Source organism: Mobula hypostoma, chromosome 11, assembly GCF_963921235.1.
Source record: "Mobula hypostoma chromosome 11, sMobHyp1.1, whole genome shotgun sequence".
NCBI lineage: Eukaryota > Metazoa > Chordata > Chondrichthyes > Myliobatiformes > Myliobatidae > Mobula > Mobula hypostoma.
In genome coordinates this window covers 102,758,762-102,784,046 of record NC_086107.1, presented here as the reverse complement: position 1 = coordinate 102,784,046, position 25,285 = coordinate 102,758,762, and the positions used below count along the sequence as shown (strand labels likewise).

At 45.4% G+C, this 25,285-nt stretch overlaps 1 protein-coding gene across 3 annotated transcripts in view; it reads right to left on the bottom strand.

The window, feature by feature from the left end:
- The window catches only part of LOC134354033 (thyrotroph embryonic factor-like), an 80,580-nt gene extending 68,620 nt beyond the window's left edge, over positions 1 to 11,960 (bottom strand). For all 3 annotated transcript variants that reach the window (XM_063062709.1, XM_063062712.1, XM_063062711.1), the window contains exon 1: positions 11,710 to 11,960. In XM_063062709.1, coding sequence (XP_062918779.1) covers positions 11,710 to 11,830 — 121 coding nt within the window. In that variant the 5' untranslated portion in view covers positions 11,831 to 11,960. The remainder of the gene's footprint in view (positions 1 to 11,709) is intronic.
- Positions 11,961 to 25,285: the final 13,325 nt, after the last annotated feature.

The following is a 25,285-nucleotide window of genomic DNA, read 5'->3' as shown; positions in this document are numbered from 1 at the left end:
ATTTTAATTACTTGCTGAATCTGCGTGCTTAATATTCTTATAATAACAGCTGCCAATCTTACCATGTATCTTAGATGAATGGGTGTACACCGTGTAAGATTACATCTCTCTCACTTCTGTTGTGTCAGCTGCAGTTCACCCATCTCAGACACTGAGGCTGTGGGTTCGGAGTCCAGGGATGTGAATCCAAATCCATGACGACATTCCCGGTGTGGAGTTGAGGGAGTGCTTTGCAATCAGAGATAGATGATAAATTGAGGCTTGGATATTCCGCTTTCAGATTCAGATTTGGATTTATTTATCACGTGTACATTAAAACACATCGCGAAATGCATCGCCTGCGTTGACAGCCAATGCACTCCAAGGATGTGCCAGGGGCAGCCCGCAAGAGTTGGCACACATTCTGGCACCAACATAGAACAGAACAAGCCTCGAGTGGCCATAAAACAAAATCCGTGGCACTGCTACTGTATGTTGGCTGGAGTCAGGGCTTTACACTTCTTGGTAGGGTCACCCATGCCAAACAGGTCAAAGGGTAGAGGCCAGACTGAGAGTGGTCCACCGGTCCTCCAGGTTTGGGGGTATAGCTCATAGCTAACAACCCTGACTGGTAAAACAAAATCATTACAGAAACAGCAATGAAGAGTCCTTCCACATCAGAGTGTGATGGTATCCTTGAGTCTCCACCCGGAACTTGCATGACTGAAAGCATGAGCTACTGACACAATGAAGAAAGCCCTGAACACCATCAGAGACGGAGGACCTTCATTGCTGCCCTAAGTGGACTGCTATGAAGAAAAACATATTCCTTGGTTAAGATGACTATAAAATACTAAAGGGGTCATTTATGTCAATGTTGCAAATGTCTAATATCAGAGGGCATGCACTGAAGGTAAGAGGGGGTAGATATGAGGGGTTAAGTTTTCTTACTCAGAGGGTCGTGGGTGCCTGGAATGTGCTGCCTGGTATGGTGGTAAAGGCTTTTAAGAAACATTTAGATGGGTGGATGTGAGCAAGATGGAGGGATATGGACAATGTGTACGTAGGAGGGATTGGTTTTTGGAGGAGTTTTGATTTATCTTTTAGCTGGTTTGGCACAACACTGTGGGCTGAAGGGCCTGTTCCTGTGCTGTACTGTTCTACGTTCTACTGGAAGAATCTTGTACAAAACCACATTTCCTATATTACAGCACCTATCACACCAGAGAGCACACTGAATGAACATTCGAAATTCGGTTTATACTGTACTTGCAACTGCAAGAAAACTGATAAAGCAAACTATATTGGTGCAATTCATTATAGATCTTGTCTGCCCTATAGATCCCACACAGTGCCACTAGTCCATCTCCTTGACAGAACCTGAGGTGCAGGCTTGAGGTGGAGGAGGGTGCTGACTTCACAACACCCTGGGCTTAGCAGGCCAAAATTCAGACTGTGCTGTTGACAATCAAAGTCAGTCAAAGTAAATTTATTATTAAAGTATAAATATATCACCAGAAATTATCTTGAGATTCATTTTCTTGCAGGCATTTAATGAAGTGCAATAGAATTTATGAAAAAGATAGACATAAACAAAGATTTACAAACAAAACAATGTGCAACTGAAAGTTGGTCTGGATGACAAGTGTACTGTACGACCAACCATGCGGGAACAGGCACAAGTGCCGATGTCCTGAGGGGAGGACAGATGTCATTCGCTCCTACCTGGGGTGGTGTCTTAGCAACTGTTCAGATTTGCTGGGAGGACTGAGGATGCAAGTCCCCTAGCAGGCATTGAACTCCAGTAGCTTCTGCATCAGTGGAAGCTGAGACAATGATCCGATGATGGTGGGGCTTGCAAGCGTTCAAATGGAAGTGGCTGCCACTTCCACACTAAGAAAGATTAAAGATCTAACGATTAGCATTACTTGGCACATGTATATCGAAAAGTTCTGTGTCAACGACAAACGCTGTCCAAGTAATGCGATGGGGGAAACCCGCAAGAGTCATTTCATTTCCAGTGCCAACATTTCACGCCCACACTTACTAACCTTAACCTGTATGCCTTTGGGCTGTGGGAGGAAACCAGAGCACCTGGAGGAAATCCGAACGGTTACAGGGAGAATGTACAAACTCCTTATAGACACCGGCGGGAATCGAGCCCTGATTGATGACTGCCGGCGGGACTCTACGAGAAAATGATGTCCCGGGTTCTCTGCCAAACCCGTGTTCCGGTTTGGAGCTGGACTCCTTCTCGCCGCCTGGCGCCTCACACAGAACCCGCCAATGCCCTGTGTTGCAGCTGCTTGCCCGTGTGCCCCTGGAACAGATCCCAGGTGCGAGCTCGTCCGTCGGGAAGCAGGCACCACATATCCCCGATCCGTGATGCAGGTCACTTGTACCAGTAGTTCACTGTTACCTGCAGATTTTCTTGTGTTTGTGACTCACCGTTATATTGCTCTTACCGCCACGGTGCCCAATGTCAGCTTTGAACTGATGGCTGCTTCGACAATCACTTGACAAAGAGCCCTCACACATGCTGCCCTCCTGCTTGAGCAAGTGCAGTGTCTTCACTAACTTATTGGAGAAAGGCGCAGGCGTAGAGCTAGGCTGAGGGACTGCGAGCCTAAGAGGAGGAGCAGCTTTGGGTCCTATGAGAGGTAGCTGGTAAACATGGGATGAAGTTGAGGGAGGGTCTGAGAAGGAGGATTATGCCTGAAAAGGGCTCATGGTAGGGTAGGGGTAGCACTATTAAGCATTGGCTGTTAAATTCTGCTGCTGCCTGTAAGGTGTCTGCACACTCTCCCCTTGACTGTGTTGGGTTCCCTCTGGGTGCTCTTGTTTCCTCCCACAGTCCAAAGACGTACAGGTTGGGTGTAACTGGGCAGAACGGGCTCGCTGGGCCGGTAGGGCCTGTTACCGTGCTGTATTTCAAAATAAAAATATCTTTCTCCAACTGCATCCAGATTGCTACTGGCTATAGACCTCGTGACAGCCTCATTGGGAGATCACAATTGGTGCAGAATGGTAACAACATTTCCCCCCTCATTGACAATCAACACAGGCATGCCTCAAGGATATGAGCTTGGCCCACTGCTCTACTCTCTCTACACTCATGCTTGTGTGGCTGGGGACAGCGCAAACGTCAGCCATAAATTTGCTGATGGCAGCAGATTCTCAGAGACGTACAGGAGTGAGACAGATCAGCTGGTTGAGTGGTGTTGCTACAACAACCTTGCACTTGACTGTCAGTAGGGCTGAGGAACTGACTGTGGACTTCGGAAAGGGGAACGCACACCAATCATTGTTGAGGGGTTAGCGGTGGAAAGCGTGAGCGGCTTCAAATCTGGTTGAAACATATAAGATTATTAAGGGATTGGACACGCTAGAGGCAGGAAACATGTTCCCGATGTTGGGGGAGTCCAGAACCGGAGGCCACAGTTTAGGAATAAGGGGTAGACAATTTAGAACGGAGTTGAGGAAAAATTTCTTCAGAGGGTTGTGGTTCTGTGGAATGCTCCGACTCAGAAGGCAGTGGAGGCCAATTCTCTGGATTCTTTCAAGAAAGAGTTAGATAGAGCTCTTAAAGATAGCGGAGTGAAGGGATATAGGGAGAAAGCAGGAAAAGGGTACTGATTGTGGATGATCAGCCATGATCACAGTGAATGGTGGTGCCGGCTCGAAGGGCTGAATGGCCTACTCCTGCACCTATTGTCTATTGTCAAATCCCTGGGTGTCAATATCACAGAAGATCTACCCTGAGCGGAACAAGTTGACGCCATCACAAAGACAAGCCATCAGCTTTACTTCATTCAGAGTTTAAGGAGATTAGATATTCACTGAGGTTTCTAGCGATTTTCTACAAATGTACAGAGGAGAGCACTATGACCGGTTGGAAGTTGTAATGTATAAGATTGAAAGAGGCTGCAAGGACTTGAACAGCTCCATTACAGACACAACCCTCCCCACCATCGAGGACATCTTCAAAAACCGCACCTCAAGAAGGCGACATGCATCATTAAGGATCACCATCCCTTCTCATTACTACCATTGGGAAGGAGGTACAGGAGCCTGAAGACCCACACAAATGTTTTAGCAACAGCCTCTTCCTTTCCACCATCACATTTCTGAATGGCCCGTGAACCCATTACATCTTTAGTGTCTCTTATTGTAATTTGTAGTAATTTTTATGTCTTGCGCTGTTCTGCTGCCACAAAACAACAAATTTCACAACATATGTCGGTGATAATACACCAGATTCTGAGCCACTCCACAGCGCCAGAGCTCCCTCCTTCTCCATCGTGTCCCCACCAGTTTGCCTCTGCTGGTGGCTCCCAATGTGTGCCACCCTGCCCTGCAAGAGAGGAAGGTTTCTTTTTGTCATGAGTGTCTTGTATTAACAAGGACCTGGTACAGTTGATAAACAGCAGTCCGTGCAAGCAGATGGCAAAAGGTTTGGCCGAGTATCCAGCGTATGAGGATAAGATGAAAGCAATACTGGCATTCTTTCCAAGGGGATTAGAATATAAAGCCAGAATGTACTGCTGAGGCTTTATAAGGTGTTGGTCAGACCGCCTTTGAAATATTGCGAGAATTTCTGGACCCTGTACCTATGGAAGAATTGGCTGGCCCTGGAAAGGAGCACAAGAACAATCCTTGGGAATGAAAGGCTTAACATATGAGCAGCATTCGATGTCGCTGGATCAATACTCGATGGGAGTTCAGAAGGATGGGGAGAGGGCGAGGATATTGAAACCTACTCGATACTGTAAGGCCCAAATGGAGTGGATGTGGAGAGGATGTTTCCATTAGGAGAGACTAGAATCAGAGATCACAGCCTCAGAATAGAAGGGACAGTGAACAGAAGATGAGCAGAACTTTCTTCAGCAAAGGGGCAGTGAATGTGTGGGACCCATTGCCACGGAAGGCTGTGGATGTCAAGTCATTGACTGTATTTAAGACGGAGAATGATTGGTCCTTGATTTGTAAGGAGATTAAGGGTTACTGGGGAACATGGGAGAATAGGGTTGAGGAAATGGCAGAGCAAACTTATCGTACAGTTTGAGAGTGAAACCTTTTCAATTTCTCGTACTGCATCTTGTCCTAACACAGGGATTAATAAAATATAAAAAGAACTGGAAAGAATACGAAAACTTCACAAACAATTCATTTCTACCCTACACCATCCACCTTTTGTAACGTTTACAACAACAGCGAAGTGGCAGGCCAGCAGCTGAGTCACAGCACATAAAATTTCCTTCTTTAGAATGAAAATTTCCTTCCAATTTTCTACTACATCAGTAGAGTTCGTTCGCTTACATAAGTCAGTTGTTGGCCCGTAAGGGGAAGTTGGGGGAGGTAATCCGGGAGGGAGAGGCAGACGTCACAGCCCAAGTAGGGCAACTCCATTTGATGCTCGAAAAATGTACTTCACGCTCCTCATCAGCCAAGCGTCCTCCCCTCCGTGCTCACCATCAGCCTACCATTCTCCCCTCCGTGGAATACAGTTTTCACCAGTTATCAAGGGCCTCCCCCATCTCGCATCAAAACTGAGAACGCACTCAGCTAAATAAACACGGTCCTACTGCGCACAGCCAAACTGGACTGTGAGACCTCTACCGAGATTGCTAACAGGGCTGCTCAGTCAGTGCCCACCACTGCGAGCACTAGCATCGCGCATTGCGTGAAGTTCAAGAAATAACGTTTTTTTTAAAATCACGATCTCTCGCGGAACCCCGGTGAGAAACCCTGCTCTAGAGACTGTTTTGCCTGAAAATCCCAGGAGATCAGCAGTTTCTAAGATACTCAATCCACCCCGTCTGGCACCAACAAACATTCCAAGGTCAAAGCCACTTCTTCCCTATTCTGATGTTTGGTCTGAACAACAACTGAGCCTTTTGACCATGTCTGCATGCTTCTATGCAGATGATTGGCTGATTAGATATTTGCATTAATGAGCGACGTGCGGCTGTACCTAATAAAGTGGCCACTGAGTGTGTGTTGCATGGAGCAGTGTGGGAGATGCCTGGGGTTATGTCTCCACTGACTATGACATTGTGGCACTGCTTCCACTTTGTGGGATGTCGCTCCTTCCATCGACCTCAGCTCCTGTCTTATTGTTGTTGCTACTGGTTTATTGGTTTTGGAAGCACTACTGCAGCATAAAAGCCAGGACCAACCTTCTTCCACCAGGCCATCAGACTGATGAACTCACACTGATTCGAGTGTACACTATATTACACTGACTGTTCTATTTATTATAAATTATTATAAGCTACTATGATTGCACATTGCACATTTAGATGGAGATGTAATGTAAAGATTTTTATTCCTCATGTATGTGAGGGATGTAAGAAATAAAGTCAATTCAATTCAATTTTGGTTTACTATTGTCACATGTACCCAGATACAGCGAAAAGCTCGTCTTGCATACTGTTATACAAATCAAATCATTACACAGTGCATTGAGCTAGAATATGGTAAGATGATAACAATTCAGAATGAAGTGTAAAAGCTACCGAAAAAGTGCAGTGCTGGTTAATGATAAAGTGCAAGACCGTATCAGTGTAGATTGTGAGCCTGAGAGTCCATCTTATTGAACAAGAGGTCCACTTAAGGGTTTGATAATAGTGGGTTAGAAGCTTTCCTCGAGCTTGCTTTCAGGCCTTTGATTATGCTGGCTGCTTTACTGAGGCAGTTACAACTGCAGACAGAGTCCGTGGAGGGGAGGCTGGTTCCTGTGGCGTGCTGAACTGTAACCACAACTCTTCGAAGTTTCTTGTGCTCACATGCAGGGCGGCTGCCATACCAAGCTGTTAGACATCCAAAAAAACTGTTTACTGTGGTGCAGTTGTAAAGATTGTTAAATGTCGACAGAGACGTGCCGAATTTCTTCGGTGGGGTTTTTTGACCGTGACATCAACATGAATGGACCAGGAGAGGCTGTTGGCGATGCTCACACCTGGGACCTCCTCAACCTCGACACAGTTGATTTAGACAGGTGGATGTGCCCTGCCTCCTTTCTGAAGTTACTGGCCAACTCTTCTGTTTTGTGAGGGACACCATGTCACTAAGCTCTCTATCACAGTGTGTCGTGGTAAGGTAGTGGGGAAATCACCACAGCCTGCAGAACCATATTGTGAATAGCAATGTCTGCTCTTGCCCTTGGTTTGTTCATTTCCTTTTGCAGCTGCCAGAGCCCACTAGTTTCACCTCGGATACAGCTCCCTCTTCTTTTTTTAAAAGAGGTACAGCCTGTACTTAAATTACTTCAAGTTAGCAAATAATCACAGGATAAGCCAGTACACCGTATGACTAATACTGGGGGATCAAGGAAATTCTATTGGCAAAATCACAGAACAAACCTGGCCATTCAACATTGGCTGAAGTTGAGTGAGCAATTTGAAGTTTCTGGGTGTCAGTATCTCTGAGGACATAACATATCGATGCAGCTATAAAGAAGGCAAGACAGCGGCTATATTTCATTAGGAGTTTGAAGAGATTTGGTTTGTCAACTAAAATACTTGAAAACTTCTACAGACGTACCGTGGAGTGTATTCTGGCTAGGTACATCACCTGGGGGCGAGGGGGGCTACTGCACAAAATCGTAGTAAGTTGCAAAAAAGTTGTAAGATTAGTCAGCTCCATCACAGGTGCTTTAGCCAGCCAATTGTGTAGTGTCATCACCACCAGACTCCGAGGCGAATGGTCCCCGGTTCGAATCCGGCTGGCTCCTTTCACGCTTTCTGTCTGTGTAGGGTTGTGCATTAAGCTAGCAACTCAGCCTCATAAAAAACAGTCAAGTGCTACAGAAACAGCAAAAAGTGCCGTCCAATCCGCCACAAGGCGGGAAAAGGAACGACAACAGTCATGGGTACTGGACCCCGTGGTATCCAAAGACATCTTCAAGGAGCTGTGAGTTAGGAAGGCGGCATCCATCATTAAAGACCCCATCACTCAGGACATGCCCTCTTCTTAATGTTACCGTCGGGAAGGAGGTACAGAAGCCTGAAGACACACACTCAGTGATGCAAGAACAGCTTCTTCCCCTCTGCCAACTGATTTCTGAATGGACACTGAATCCACCAACACTAACTCACTACTTTTTTATTTTTTTTTGCATTACTTGTTTTAACTTAATTATTTGATATACATATAGATACTTAATGTAATTTATCATGTATTTCATTGAACTGCTGCCTTAAAGTTAACAAATTTCACGATATATGCTGGTGATATTAAACCTAATTCCGATTCTGCTTTTGAAACAGAAGTCTGGTTAACAGTGCGAGCATTTCCTCTGCAACCAATTCCCTATTCTATTCCAGGCTCCCAGATTTTAAAAGAATTAAAGGGATATGGGGATATGATTAGGCCCTTCATGCACTCAACTGTCTTCCCCATTCAGCTACAAAATCTTTTATCGATCAAAAGTCTGTAAATGTTATCTGGGACTGAGCATTACACACAGATTACCACCCAATATCAGAAATGTGGAGGAAATTATCTTGGTATTATTGTGCTAGCTTATCATTTACTAGTAATTGTCTTAGGATGTATAGAAATCATAGTTTAATAGGCCATTAAGTCCCCCGAGATTGCTTTATCATTCAATACAATAACAGCCAATCTTGTTAAACAGCAATAAACAATCTACCGATGAAACTCAGTAGGTCGAGCAGCATTTGTGGGAGGAAAGGGATTGTGGACATTTGGGGTCAAAACTCTGAATCAGGACACAAATTTGTTTCCTTGCACAGAAGCTGCTTGATCTACTAAGTTCCTTCAGCAGATCATTTGATGCTCCATCATCCGCATTCTCCTGTGTCCTGATTGTCATAGAGTCATCAGGCCCTTCAGCCCAGTGTATCTATGCTGGCCACAAAGCCACGCAGACCCTTCAGCCCAGCGTGTCTCTGCTAGCCATGAAGCCACACAGACCCTTCAGCCTAGCGTATCTATGCTAGCCACAAAGCCACGCAGACCCTTCAGCCCAGCATGTCTATGCTAGGCATGAAGCCATGCAAACCCTTCAGCTCAGTGTGTCTCTGCTGGCCATGAAGTCACACAGACCCTTCAGCCTAGCGTATCTATGCTAGCCACAAAGCCACGCAGACCCTTCAGCCCAGCATGTCTATGCTAGGCATGAAGCCATGCAAACCCTTCAGCTCAGTGTGTCTCTGCTGGCCATGAAGTCACACAGACCCTTCAGCCCAGCGTATCTATGCTGGCCATGAAGCCACGCAGACCTTTCAGCCCAGCGTGTCTCTGCTGGCCATAATCCCATTTCTCAACTGGCTGCATCACCATCTGGCAGGAAAGGGCCAATGCACAGGATCGGAAAAAGCTGCAGAGGGTTGTAGAGTCAGCCAGCTCCAACAAGTTCAAAGTTTGAATTAACTTTATGATCAAAGTATGTATATATCACCGTCTACTACCCTGAGGTTCACTTTCTCGCAGGCGTTCACAATGGAACAAAGTAATACAGTAGAATAATTTTAAAAACTACACACAAAGACTGACAAGCAACCAACGTGCAAAAGGAGACAAGGTGCAAATACAAAAGAAGTTTAAGTTAAGTTTTAGTTTCACGGGCATTAGCCTCCCCACCATCGAGGGCATCTTCAAAAGGTGGCGCCTCCTAAAGCCATTATTAAGGACCCCGCCACCCAGGACACGCCCGTGTTCTCACTGCTGCCATCAGGGAGGAGGTACAGGAACCAGGAAACACAAACTCAGCGTCTCAGAAACAGCTTCGATCCTGCCATACATTATTACATCGAGGTAGTTAGAAAGCAAAACTGCACAGGATTCACAAGCAAAGTCTAAACACAGATCATCTGATCACTCTTCATAGCTCCAATGCAGGAGACATTCTGCTGAATCTCCTGCACACAGCCACTAGCACCATCGTAACTTTCCTTTAGTCTGGCAGACAGCACTGTAACCATGGCTTAATGCAGGGGGTCACAACCTGGGGTCCATGATTAATAGTGGGGGTCCATGGCATAAAAAAAGGTTGGAAACCTCTCCATTAATGAATGAATTGTATTGTATCCCATAACTCCCTGCCTCTCTATTTTAAACCCCATACACCCTTTCCCACTGTTTCTATTTTTCACTGTACAGTATTTACATTAGCTACTGTTGTCAGGGATCTTTGTGCATGTAACACCAAAGTACTTCTGTTCCCCGTATGTCCTCTGATCCTGTTTGTATTCTACACCAATGTGTGCGTGTGTCCAAAAGTTCAAAGCAGATTTATTGTCAAAGTATGTTTACAGAATGCAACGCTGAGATTTGTCTTCCCACAAAACAAAAAAAAAGAAACACCACGGAATCCGTTTAAGAAAATATGAAACACCCAACGCACGGGGAAAAAAAGCACAAATTGTGCAGCACCTCATATTTTTGCAGCATTAAACTGCACCTGCCATTGCTCTGCCCATGATGCTAATTCATCAATATTGCCACATTCAACACCATCAATTTTCGTTGTCATCTGCAAACGTACTAATCAGAAGTTTCATTCATATCACATTTCTGATTCAGCTCGTCTCTCTCCTATAACCTCAATAACCCATGACTTCCGTCAAAAGTCCACCTTAGTCTTGAATACAAGGCTTCATTTTACACCCCATAATAAAATACTTAACCCCTTTGGATTTAAAATCCTACAAGGTTGCGGGACTGAAACTGAAAAGAGGGTCCTGATCGTTCTTTTCGGCCAGTGATGGTCTTTTTTTTTCCCTCTGGGCCACGTACTTCACTGGCCAGTTAATTGGTTGTCTCCTACACTACATTCGCAACGCCACAGGCATCCCGAAATCCTTGTGATCTCCAACACCCGTCCCCTCTCCCGTGTAAATGTGAGACAGCAGGAGGCTTAGAGGCCAGGGCGGGGACCATTAGGCTTAGAACCAGCTGGGCACAGGAGATCGGAAGACGGTGCTGGGTTAGTGGAAGGCATACATGGCAGGGCTAAGACCCGGAAAGGGAGGTGTGGGGGTGTGGGTGGAATATGCCAGTAGCGCTAAGACCGGACGGACAACGATTGTTCTTGGGTTGCGGGTGGTACTAGGACACAGTAGTGGTGGGGGGGGGGAGGAGTGCGGCTGATCTTGGGGTACGAGTGGCAACAGAACCCGGGGGCGGGTGAACTGGGGTGCGAGTGGCAAGAGAACCCAGTGAGGAATGGATGATCTTGGGTTGCATGTGGCAAGAGAACCCGGTGGGGGGGGGGTTGGTGCAGATGCAACTAGGATCGTGGGTGCCGGAGGCACTAGGACCAGGCGGCAGGGGAGGGTGGGAGGGTGGCTGAGCGTGGGGTGCGGGCGGCGCTAGGACCCGCCGGAATGGGTGGTGCGGGCGCCTGCGGGCGGCACTAGGACCGGGTGAAGGCATGATGATTATATTTTTTTTAAAAACCAAGAGATTCTGCAGATTCCGGGGATCCAGAGTAACACACACACATACAGTGCTGGAGGACCTCAGCAAGTCAGGCAGCATCTATGGAGAAAAACAAACAGTCGACGATTCGGGCCCAGAGAAGGTTCTCGCCACGAAACGTCGGCTGTTTATCCCTCTCCAGGGAAGGGTGACAGTGGGACGCGGGCGGCGCCAGCACCCGGCGGGGTTTCGGGTGTTCCAGAGGGGCAAAGGTACGAAACAAGAGAGGAGGACCCGGCGGAGGTCGGCACATCGGGCCTTGTTTTGAAGCGTGCTCCTTACCCTCATTATCCAGCAGTTGCTGTGGCGGGTTGGCGATCAGAGTCTTTAAAACCACCGGCCACGAGGATAAAACTGCCGAGTCACAACGCGGTTCCGTGACCTGTGGACACTTTCGGTGCATTTTGTTTTAAAATTAAAATTTAATTATCTCTGTGGGGGATTGGAAACTGTCACCACAGATCGCCAATATTTCGCATCAGTGTCAAGGCACGACTCTTCATATTCATCAGAACGCAGCAAAACACTGAATGTCATTGGTCCTTTGGGATATATTAACATAATTCATTACGTCAACGTGGTCGCGTTCTCCGTTATTAGTATAGATTATCATAATATATTCCGACGTCGGACACGGTGAGTGAGCGTCTGACGTGCATTTCCTTAACACCGGGTGTCGGTGTTGATTGAAGTGAAAGGCGAGCGCGTTCAGGTGGCTTTATTTTATTCTGGCCGGTCGGTTTGAGTATACTTTTATTTCTGAGGTATTTTCTTCTCAGTGGTCGGCGATTGATAGAGCGGTTCTCTCACAAGCGTTATATAACACTTAATTTGCATAGGCCATTCAACTGACAGCCGTGGGCGGGGCGGAGGTCACGTGGGGGGAGGCGGACCAATGGCGAGCCGCGCCGGGGTTCTGGGTCAGGCGCCAGTGCACGTGTTCGCACAGCATGTGCCTGTTGTAACTTAACCCAGATTGGGTGATTGACAGCGGCGTGTGCAAAACCAGGGGACAGTGCAGGAGTTGTGCAGGGAGAAGTCCTGGTTGTTATATAAAACCAAAACTGCGCCATTTGCAGCTAGAGCAGCTCTATACGGCATGGCAATTCCCTTCCCCACCACTAAAAGTATCAGGATCAGAATCCTTTGTTATCGCCAAGTATGTGGACACATACAGGGAATATGATGCCGGTTTCCCTGAGCTCTCGCTGTACCGAATCAAAAAGCAAACAATAGTGCAAACAATCGTGAACTATATGCAATGAGCTGTACCTGTGTATGCACAGGTGGACTTGGTTTATAATAGACTAAAATTCAAGTGTTCATAAGACTGATGGCCTAGGGAAAGAAACTGTTCTTGTACCTATTTGTCCTGGCATACAGTGATCTAAAGCGCCTACCAGAAAGAAGGAAGGAGTTGGAACAGGTGATGTCCAGGGTGTGATGGGTCCACAATGATGCTGCTTGCTCGCTTCCTGACTCTAGATACATATACAAGGAATTCTGCAGATGCTGGAAATTCAAGCAACACACATCAAAGTTGCTGGTGAATGCAGCAGGCCAGGCAGCATCTCTAGGAAGAGGTACAGTCGACATTTCAGGCCGAGACCCTTCGTCAGGACACAAATATATATAATCAGTATCAGTAGCTGCAATGAGGATAGGCGACATCAGTTCACTGCCATTCGGCTGTTTATTTATGTAACAGTTTTTCCCCCAAGCCATGGGACTACCAACCTACTGCTCTCTGCTGTGCCTATTGTCTTGTTTATTATTTATTGTAATGCCTGCACTGTTCTGTGTACTTTATGCAGTCCTGGGTAGGTCTGTGGTCTAGTTTTTGTGTTGTTTTACATAGTTCAGTGTAGTTTTTGTATTGTTTCATGTAGCACCATGGTCCTGAAAAACGTTGTCTCATTTTTACTGTGTTCTGTACCAGCAGTTATGGTCAAAATGACAATAAAAAGTAACTTGACTTGACTTGAAGATTTCTGTCTTATGGGACTTGCCATCTTGTAGTAACTCTCTTGGGGCAGGAAGTGCAGTGGCCTGAAGTCTCCCGCACAACCAGCTACTTCCTTTCTTGAACAAACCAGCAAAGCTATTACAGCAACACTACAGCCACTTGCACCACAGTAGATTTTTTTGTTCGTTTTTTAAAAATTTATTGAGATAGAGCACGGACTGAAGAGCCATTCTGCGCCACCCAGAAACACCCTGATTTAATCCCAGCCAAACCACAGGACAATTTACAATGACCAATTAACCTACCGACCGGTAGGACTGTGGGAGGAAACCAGAGCACCTGGAGGAAACCTGCGGTCGCAGGAAGAACGTTCAAGTTCCTACTGGCAGCGGCGGGAATTCGCTAGTACTACAAAGCATTGCGCTAACCACTACAGTATCCTACCACCCCACAGTAATTCTGTTCTTTCTGGTAAAAATTGTGCATAATTTATGACTTTCTTATGAATATTGCATATTTGATGCAATTATAATATGATTCTGTTGCAAGTAAGTTCTCATTGCAGCCGTGGATATACAGTATGTACTTGTTCATATGACAAACTCGACTTTGACTTTTATTTTTAAACTGGAGTAACAAGACCGCAGATGCTGGAATTTAGGGTGGGAAAAAGACCCCAATTGACTGGAGCTACTCTATGGTGGGGGAGGGAGGTGTCAGGTCAGACAGCTGACCTAAGTTAAGGCCAAGATTGGCACATGTTTGGTCTACAGAGGAGTTGTAGGTTATGGACAGCAGGAAGGGAAGTAGACCTGAAGCCAAGAATCAGGAGGACTGTGATCTTACTGAATGGTAGTACGTGCTTCTGGAGCATAGTTCTGCTTGTATTTTTTATGATCACACTAATAGGGTTGCCAAGGCATTATATGGACAGAAAATAGCGGATTGTGGGAGTTGAAGCTTATTATAAGTTATAAACTGTAAGTTTTTCCAGTATTTTCTTTCACAACTTTTTTTCCCTTTTGACATATTGCAAGGAATCAAAGAAAAGCATTCGGGTCAGATTGGGTACCTGGCCATGTACTAAGACTTGTGCTGACCAACTGGCTGGTGTGTTCAGTGAGATCTTTAACCTCTCGTTTCGGCAGTGTGAGGTACACACCTGCTTCGAGCAGGCTTCCGTCATATCGGTATCCAAGCAAACAGTGGTGATCTGCCTCAATAACCATTGCCCAGTTGCACTTACATCCGCAGTGATGAAGGTCTTTGAGAGGTTGGTGATGAAATATATCAGCTCCTGCCTGAGAGTCGACTTGGATCCGCTCCAATTTGCCCACCGGAGCAACTGGTCTACAGCAGATGCTATCTCATGGCTCTTCACACAACCCTGGAACACCTGGACATCAAAGGTGCATGCATCAGGATGCACATCATCGATTACAGCTCAACATTTAATACAATCATCCCCTCAAAACTTATCGATAAGCTCCAAGACGTTGGCCCCAATACCTCCTTGTGCAATTGGATCCTGGATATCTTCACTTGTAGACCCCAGTCAGTTCAGCTTGGCAAAATTATCTCCTCCATGATCTCCATCAGCACAGGAGCACCACAGAGGTATGTACTTAGCCCCCTGCTCTACTCGCTTTACACCCGTGACTGTGTGGCTAAGTACAGCTCCAACACCATATGCAAGTTTGCTGATGACGCTACTGTTGTGGGCCGTATCAAAGGTGGTGACGAATCAGCATACAGGAGGGAGATTCCTCTCACTCAATGTCAGCAAGACCAGGGAACTGATAGTTGACTTCAGGAGAGGGAAACCAGTGGTCCATGAGCCAGTACTCATCAGAGGTGGAGAGGGTCAGCAACTTTAAATTTCTGGTTGTTACTATTTCAGAGGATCTCTCCTGGACCCAGCGTGTAAATGCAATTACAAAGAAGGCATGACAGCACCGCTACTTCCTTTTGGGTCTGTGGAGATTCAGCATGACATCAGAAACCTTGGCAAACTTCTATAGATGTGTAGCGAAGGGTGTATTGACTGGCTGCGTTACGGCCTGGTACGGAAACACCAATGCCTTTGTACGGAAAATCCTTCAGAAAGTAGTGGATTTGGCCCAGTACATCACGGGTAAAGCTCTCCCAACCATTGAGCGCATCTACATGAAACGCTGTCGTAGGAAAGCAGCATCCCTCATCAGAGCTCCCCACCACCCAGGCCGTGCTCTTCTCTCGCTGCTGCCATCAGGTAGAAGGTGCAAGAGCCTCAGGACTCACACCACCAGGTTCAAGAACAGTTTCTACCCCTCAACCATCAGGCACCTGAACAAAGGGGGATAACTAACCTGCCCATCCATTGAGATGTTTCCACAACCAGTGATCTAACTGTAAGGACTCTTTCTCTCATTATCTCATGTTCTCGTTATTTATTGCTATTTATTTATATTTGTGTTTGCGCAGTTTGTTGTCTTCTGCACTCTGGTTGATCTTTCATTGATCCTGTTATAGTTACTATTCTGTCCTGGCCGACCTATTGTCTCAGCTTGCTCCTGCCCCACCGAACTCGTTTCTGCATACCTCGACACTGTTTTATCACCCCTTGTTCAATCCCTTCCGACCTATGTTCGTGACACTTCTCACGCTCTTAAACTTTTCGATGATTTTAAGTTCCGTGGCCCCCACCGCTTTATTTTCACCATGGATGTCCAATCCTTATATACTTCCATCCCCCATCAGGAAGGTCTCAAAGCTCTACGCTTCTTTTTGGATTCCAGACCTAATCAGTTCCCCTCTACCACCACTCTGCTCCGTCTAGCGGAATTAGTCCTTACTCTTAATAATTTCTCCTTTTGCTCCTCCCATTTCCTCCAAACTAAAGGTGTAGCTATGGGCACCCGTATAGGTCCTAGCTATGCCTGCCTTTTTGTTGGGTTTGTGGAACAATCTATGTTCCGTGCCTATTCTGGTATCTGTCCCCCACTTTTCCTTCGCTACATCGACGACTGCATTGGCGCTGCTTCCTGCACGCATGCAGAACTAGTTGACTTTATTAACTTTGCCTCCAACTTTCACCCTGCCCTCAAGTTTACCTGGTCCATTTCCGACACCTCCCTCCCCTTTCTAGATCTTTCTGTCTCTGTCTCTGGAGACAGCTTATCCACTGATGTCTCCTATAAGCCTACTGACTCTCACAGCTATCTGGACTATTCCTCTTCTCACCCTGTCTCTTGCAAAAACGCCATTCCCTTCTCGCAATTCCTTCGTCTCCGCCACATCTGCTGTCAGGATGAGGCTTTTCATTCTAGGACGAGGGAGATGTCTTCATTTTTTAAAGAAAGGGGCTTCCCTTCCTCCACTATCAACTCTGCTCTTAAACGCATCTCCCCCATTTCACATACATCTGCTCTCACTCCATCCTCCCACCACCCCACTAGGAATAGGGTTCCCCTGGTCCTCACCTACCACCCCACCAGCCTCCGGGTCCAACATATTATTCTCCGTAACTTCCGCCACCTCCAACGGGATCCCACCACTAAGCACATCTTTCCCTCCCCCCCCCTCTGCATTCCGCAGGGATCGCTCCCTACACAACTCCCTTGTCCATTCGTCCCCCCCATCCCTCCCCACTGATCTCCCTCCTGGCACTTATCCGTGTAAGCGGAACAAGTGCTACACATGCCCTTACACTTCCTCCCTTACCACCATTCAGGGCCCCAAACAGTCCTTCCAGGTGAGGCATCACTTCACCTGTGAGTCGACTGGGGTGATATACTGCGTCCGGTGCTCCCGATGTGGCCTTTTATATATTGGTGAGACCGGACGCAGACTGGGAGACCGCTTTGCTGAACATCTACGCTCTGTCCGCCAGAGAAAGCAGGATCTCCCAGTGGCCACACATTTTAATTCCACATCCCATTCCCATTCTGACATGTCTATCCACGGCCTCCTCTACTGTAAAGATGAAGCCACACTCAGGTTGGAGGAACAACACCTTATATTCCGTCTGGGTAGCCTCCAACCTGATGGCATGAACATTGACTTCTCTAGCTTCCGCTAAGGCCCCGCCTCCCCCTCGTACCCCATCTGTTACTCATTTTTATGCACACATTCTTTCTCTCACTCTCCTTTTTCTCCCTCTGTCCCTCTGAATATACCTCTTGCCCATCCTCTGGGTCACCCCCCCCCCGTCTTTCTTCCCGGACCTCCTGTCCCATGATCCTCTCGTATCCCCTTTTGCCTATCACCTGTCCAGCTCTCGGCTCCATCTCTCCCCCTCCTGTCTTCTCCTATCATTTTGCATCTCCCCCTCCCCCTCCAGCTTTCAAATCCCTTACTCACTCTTCCTTCAGTTAGTCCTGACGAAGGGTCTCGGCCTGAAACGTCGACTGCGCCTCTTCCTATAGATGCTGCTTGGCCTGCTGCGTTCACCAGCAACTTTGATGTATGTTGCTTGAATTTCCAGCATCTGCAGAATTCCTGTTGTTTATAGTTACTATTCTGTAGTTTTGCTGAGTATGCCCACAGGAAAATGAATCTCAGGGTTGTATATGGGGTCATATATGTACTCTGATAAATTTACTTTGAACTTTGAATATTTTAATAACAATGGAAGAGCATCATCTTTGCCTTAAGTAGGCAACCACTTACTTTAAATAGTGACAACACCATCCCCCTTCTAGATTCTCCTCAAGAGGAGACACCTCTTTACATCTACCCTGTCTGGATCTTTCAGTCAATCACTTGGTTCATCTCCAACCAATCCAAATACAGCTTGCCTTCCCTGGACGGTGACATACCTAATATTATCTCACCTTCATCTTCAGTCAGGAAAGTAGAAGTAAGGCCCAACCATGATCTTATTGAATAATGGAACATTTTCCTTGGCTATTAGACCAACCCGCCGCTTCTATTTCTAGTATTCTTACAAACACTTTCACATTGCTTGAGGCAATAAAAATTCTTGGAAAAGCAGCCTGATGCTGGATTATTGGTCCAGAGTTCAAGTCCCTCTGGAGAAGCTGTAAACCGTGGAAATTAGAATATTAAACAGTACAACACAGATCAGGCCCTCTAGCCCACAATATCTGTGCCAAGCACGGTGTTAATTTAAATATAAATAATCCCAGCTGCCTGTATATAGTCTAAATCTCTCCATCCCCAGCCTGTCAAAAGGCCTCTTAAATGTCCCTATCATCATTCGTTATATAAAATGGAATTTAAAAAATAAGCTTGCCCGAGTAAGAGTATTCCTGGAGCTACTGGACTGTTTTTTAGTGAATGCAGAGTTTTTCAGTGGTTCAATTTAATATCTGAGAATGTTCACGGTGTACCTGAAATTCTTTCTTTTCACAGACATCCCTGAAACAGAAGAAAACCCCAAAGAATGAATGACAGAAAAAAACATTAGAACCCCAAAGTCACCCCTCCTCCCACGCCCAAGCAGCAGAAAAATCATAAACACTACCCTCTCCCCCTCCACTACTTTCTCCAGCAAAATCATCAGACCCCCCCACCACCACCCACCATTCACAATAGCAAAGCTCCCAGAGACCATGATTCCATCAAAAAAAAAGCTACTGTCCATCTCAACACGTGGACATCTCACAGGCTCTGTCTCTCACTAATGAGGGAGAGAGAGGTATCGCTCCTGCCACAGCCAGAGGGAGACCAACAGCTTGCTGTTTCGACGTTACAATCTGCGGCGTCATTTATTTTGACAGCAACATACACCGCTGTCTCAATTTCTGATGTCCTGCAACGCTTCAGTTGGTGACACCGGCAAGGAATAAAAAGATAGATAGATACTTTATCGATCCCAAAGCAAATTACAGTGTCACAGTAGCATTACAAGTGCACAGATATGAATATTACAAGAGAAATAAGAAAGAATAAAAAATAAGTTACCACAAACAGTCTAACAGGAGGGGGAGGAGTCATCACTTCCCTGGCTATAGATTGACTCATTACAGAGCCTAATGGCCGAGGGTACGAATGGCCTCATATAGCGCTCTTTGGAGCAGTGCAGTCGTCTTAGTCTATTACTAAAAGTGCTCCTTTTAACAGAGGCAGAAACAGAGAATGCTGTAAACTCTCAGGAGCTCAGGCAAAATCTGTGGGAAAGGGAAACGGTTTTCTTTTCTACCCTGATGTGTTAATGGAACGATCTATCGGTATGGTACACAAAAACAAAAGTTTTTTCCCTGTATCTTGGTACACATGATGAAGCCCGCAGAGAGTTGTGGACTCAGCCAATACCTCACGGACACATCTTTCCCTGCCACTGGCGATAACTACGTGAAGGAAGCATCTATCATCGAGACCCCCAACGTCCGGGCCATACCAAATTCATCAGGCGTGAAGTACAGAAGCCTGAAGTCCCACAACTCCAGTTCAAGTCCCATCAACCATTCAGCTCTTGAACCAACCTGCACAACCTTAATTATTACTTCTGTTCGGCAACACCATGACCACCTTGCACGACAACGGTCCTGCTGAAGGGTCTCAGCCTGAAACGTCGACTGTACTTTTTTCCATAGATGCTGCCTGGCCTGCTGAGTTCCACCAGCATTTTGTGTGTGTGTGTGTGTTGAAAGGACTTCCTTGTCTTCTAATTATATTTGTAAAAAATTGTGTACAATTTATGCTTAATTCATGTTTTTCTTGTGTGTCTGAATCTATATGCCTGTGATGCTCCTGCAAGTATGTTTTTTCTTTGCACCTATGCATAGATGTACTTGTGCTTATAACAATAAACTTTGGTCATCAGAAATAGGAACTGTGATTTTCAATCACTGTTCTTAAATCCTCCACTTTACCTTACTGGGTGTGACTTCTAACTCACTGCAATATGAAATTGACTTCTTAAATATCCTCTGAAATAGCCGAGTGAGTCACCAGTCAGCAGAATTAAGAACGTGTGATAAGTGCTAATCTTGTTGGTAACTCCCACATCCTGAGAAAATGAATTAATAATAATTAAACAACAAATATGTGACTTACTTTTAATTGGCTCTCCTGTTTAAATGCAATCAGCAATAGTACATCCCAGTGTTGCCAGTGGCTTCCACGTGCAATGGAAGTTCAGATGTTAAAAGATGTCAAACATAAGAAGATCCAGAATCTCACATCCAGAGCTCCTCCCTGCTATTACAGTTGACTGTGGACTTCAGAAAGGGCAAGACAAGGGAACACAAACCAGTCCTCATCGAGGGATCAGAAGTGGAAACTTCTAGTTCTAGTTCCTGGGTGTCAAGATCTCCGAGGATCTACCCTGGGCCCGGCATATCAATACGATTACAAAGAAGGCACGACAGTGGCTATATTTCATTAGGAGTTTGAGGAGAATTGGTATGTTACCAGAGACCCTCACAGATCTCTACAGATGCAGAATTCTAACTGGCTGCATCATCTGGTGTTGGGGGTGGGATGGTGGTTGTTGGGCACTGCACAGGATCGAAATAAGCTGCAGAAAGTTGTAAACTCAGTCAGCTCCATCATGGGCCTCCGGAGCATTTAGAATATCTTCGAGGAACAATGCCTCAAAAAAAAGTCATCCATCATTAAGGATGCCCATGTCCTGTTCTCATTACTGCCATCAGGAAGGAGGTGCAGAAGCCTGAAGGCACACACTCAGCAAGTTGGGAATAACTTCTTCCCATCTCCCACCAGATTTCTGAATGGACATTGAACCCATGAACACTACCTCACTACTTTTTTTTCTCTTTTTGCACTACTTATCTAATTTAACATTATATATATGTGTATATACAGTATACGTACACACCTATTACTCTAATATGATTACGTATTGAATGTACTGCTGCCACATAACAACAAATTTCACAACATATGCCAGTGATATTAAACCCAACATTGTGAAAAAAAGCCAAAGGGAAGCAGATTTTTAAACAAAACCTCAGCAAGTTGCTTTGATCTAGTTTGAAATGTAATAAGAAACAGATTCATGGTAACTTTCAACAGGAAATGAAAAGAAAATATTTACAGGGACTCTGGGTTAAAAGAGTTGAAGTCAGATTAATGTTTATCTTTTTCAGATAACTGTTCCATGAACCTATAATGTTGGAAAGTCTATAGCTATTATATTCTTCAGGTTGAGGTAGACTACTTAAATTCTTGGGATTGTTTTCCAGAGTGAACTAAAATTTCAACATCTAAACTGTACCAATCAGAAAGAGAACCTTTGCCACCTTGACTAATGGCTCCCTTAATCTTCACTTCCATCTCTATAAACATCAATTAGTTCAAATTCGATCCATTATTTGCCCATCAGTATATTTCTTGCTAGTTATACTAGCAAACCTGCTTTCCTTAATGTCTTGTATTTAAAATTGTCAAATCCCCTCTCAGAATCTGTACAACCTTTTACAGATTTGATTCACTCCTACGTCATTCAATCAGTCCACACATATCTCCTGTGCACTCCATACTGTTATTTAACTGACCTTGCTTTATTTCCAGCACTCTTTAAACTTCACCATCTCAAACTGAAGGAACCTAATTATATAATTAATCTTCTTGGTCTTTTCAGGTTGACCTAAACAGTCATTGTGTTGATAATGTACTGGTGCTGGCCTCCGTCGGTCAGAGTGGACCGTAGATGTTGTGTCCTAGCTGTCTAGATACGCAAGCCAGGGCAGTACGATATGGAGAGCAAGCTGTTGCCCAAGTAGCAAGCTCTTCCTCTCCATGCATCTGACGAACCCAAAGGAACGGCAGAGACCGATACAGTTTGGTACCAGCAGCGTCGCAGGAGTTGCCAGTCAGCGTTGAACTCAACGTAGGACTGCCTTAGGGACTCCAGCTCCAGAATTTTCCCTCGGGGTTTACTCCCAAAACTTTCCCGATGAGTGGGTATAGCCACAAGGCAGCAGAGGTTTGAGATCAGAGTTTTCCTTCTGCTAGACAAGCTGCCAACTATGACTGACAAGCCCCATCTGCCCGAAGTGACGAGTTTTAAGGCACCCTACCTTTGCCTCTTCTCCTGTCAGTAGAAATGGTTCCGCCGGGCGTAGCAGCTAAGCCACACATAAAGGCCAGGGTGTGTTGATAAAGGGTTGACATAAAGGCCCAGGTGCTTCATGTGAACAGTATCAAACAAAATTTGGTACTGAACCATGTTGGGAACAACTGTGCTGAGAAATGGCAGGTGGAGTTCAATTCAGAACTGCACTAGGAAATATGAGTGAAAGCTTGGTCAGAGGTTTCAATGATCATTTTAGAGCAGAGAGCTGGAAAGGTTTGTAGAGTTTAGGGCTTAGGAAGTTGAGAGCACCGCTAATAATAGACTGAATACTTTTGTATTTGACTTAAGCCAAGTTGGTACATGTTCAGCAAACTTTACTGGTAGGCAAACTATTGGAGAGAATTCTTAGAGACAGGATTTATGAGCATTTGGGGAAGCAGAGTCTGATTAGGAATAGTCAGCATGGCTTTGCTCACGAGCCTGATTGATGTTTTCGAGGAAGTAACAAAACAAATTGATGAAGGTAGAGCAGTGGATAGTAAGGTGTAAGTTCATCTGAAAGTCAGAAGGCATGAGATCCAGGGAAAACTGTGTGGATTTGGAACTGGCTTGCCCACACAAGGCAGAGGGTGATAGTAGATGGATCATATTCTGATTGGAGGTCTGTGACTCATGGAGTTCTGCAAAGATATGTTTGTGGGACAAAATGCCTGTACTGTGCTATACTCTTCTATGTTCCATGTTCTAGATTTCATGAATTACTGGTAGTACAGCTCAAGGTTAGTGGTTGTATCCCAGTCAGCATTACTAAGACTTAGTTCTTTTTGATATTATGGAAATTTGTTCTGCTCCTGGCTTCCATATTTCTCTCAGTAACAGCATTTTTAAATGACTGCATTAGCCATAAGCCATTTTGAAATCCTGATGTTGCTGTAGTCTTTTTACTTGAACTTTGTTCTTTAAGAATTTGCAGAAAGTTCAATCAACTGAAAATTCTAGAAACAGATTACTACTGAAGTACAGCCGTGGCGATTATGATTTAATCAATGAGCAAGAAATCATGATGCCATGTTTAACTGTAAGTGCAACCAACATTTTAGACCGTGGCTTGGTTATACAACCTTCAACAAACGTAACAAACCAACTGCTCTAACGTCTTTTCCAGCCATTATTTCCTCATCTGTACAGCTTGTTGTCTTCTGTGCTCTACTTGATCTTTCATTGATCCTGTTTACAGTTACTGACGAGGGGTCTCGGCCTGGGGCGTCGACTGCGCCTCTTCCTGTGGATGCTGCTTGGCCTGCTGCGTTCACCAGCAACTTTGGTGTGTGTTGCTTGAGTTTCCAGCATCTGCAGAATTCCTGTTGTTTACAGTTACTATTCTCTCGGTTTGCTGAGTATGCCCGCAGAAAAATGAACCTCAGGGTTGTATGTGGTGACATAAATGTACTCTGATAATAAAATTTACTTCGAATTCTGAACTTTTTGAACATCGAAGCATATATCTTGATCTGCACAATACACTGAGTGTACCTAATAAAGTGGCCACTGAGTGTATGTCCTGGTGTTATAAATACAACTCCAGCTCTGTGAAATGTCCAGCAGGGACAACTTTTTTTCTCACGCTCAGTTTTGGTCACGTGACCCAAATGAGGCATGTTTCTGACACACAACATGTTTTGATGCAGCTCAGAAAGCCAGCAGGGGTCTGATTTGTTTGATGTGCTCAAGAGAGCTAATTTATCTACTAAAACAGAAATTGGCTGATTATATACTGGTGATCATAGGGATTACTGATATAAACATTTGCTGATGTCCCAATGTATTGTGCCCCGAGACCGTTTGGATTTGTGCTCTTCAAGGCAACGGGGCTACTAAACTCTTCTTGGTGAAAGACATTATAGATCTCCCATTGTGTTCCTACCATCCTGAAGTTTTCTTCAAACATGGAGGGCAGATGATTCATCAGCTGAGCGAGAGGGGTCAGAAGAAATTGGGGGGAGGTTTCCGTGCACACGTTTGACATGTGTCAGAAGTCCACGAAGCTGAAGGTAAAGGACTCCCAGGGCCACTCCATTCTGAGTGTACATCACAATGCCACCACGTTTAGTGGGTGTGTCCTGCTGATCAAACATGGATAGACCCATGGATGATGATGAACAAGTCTGGTCGTAATGTGGGATTCTGTGAAGGAAACAGTCATTATTTTTCTCTCTTCACTGACACTGCCCCGACTTGCTGAGTATTCCCAACATTTTCTGCCATTTTCAAACAAGAATAAACAACTTCAGATCACGTGAGGAGATATTAGGGCTCACGTTCAAAGTAGGTGTTATGGGAGTTCTGAAAGGAAGAAGAAGAGGCAGAAAGATTTAGAGAGGGCAATTCAGAGCTGAGTACACATAACAAAATGGGAGCAGTAGACAAGCTTGTATGTCAAGCCTGCCCTTCTATGCAATAGCTGATCTGCTACAGACCTCAGCTCATCTCTGTGCCGCATAGCCCTTCATTTCCCGATCATTCAAAGTCACCTAGCTTCTCTTCAGATAGTTCCAGACATCTAGTTTCCACAATCTCCTTAGAGGATTCCTGAAATCAGAGTTGGAATTAGGTTTATTATCACCGATATATGTGGGTGGTGGGTGCTGATGCTTTTTGCTGAAGTAAGTGGGGGAGGGTTGACGCTTTGCTACTGCTTGTGTATCACTGGGGGGAGGGTGAAGGGGGCTTTGGGGTTCTAACTTTTTTCCTGTCACTCATTCTTTGGGGCACTCTTCTGTTTTTGTGGATGTCTGAGGAGAGTAAGAATTTCAGGTTGTATACTGTATATGTTCTCTAATGTTAAATGGAACCATTGAACTACTAAACATATGTCACGAAATTTGTGGTTTTGCGGTGCAAGATAT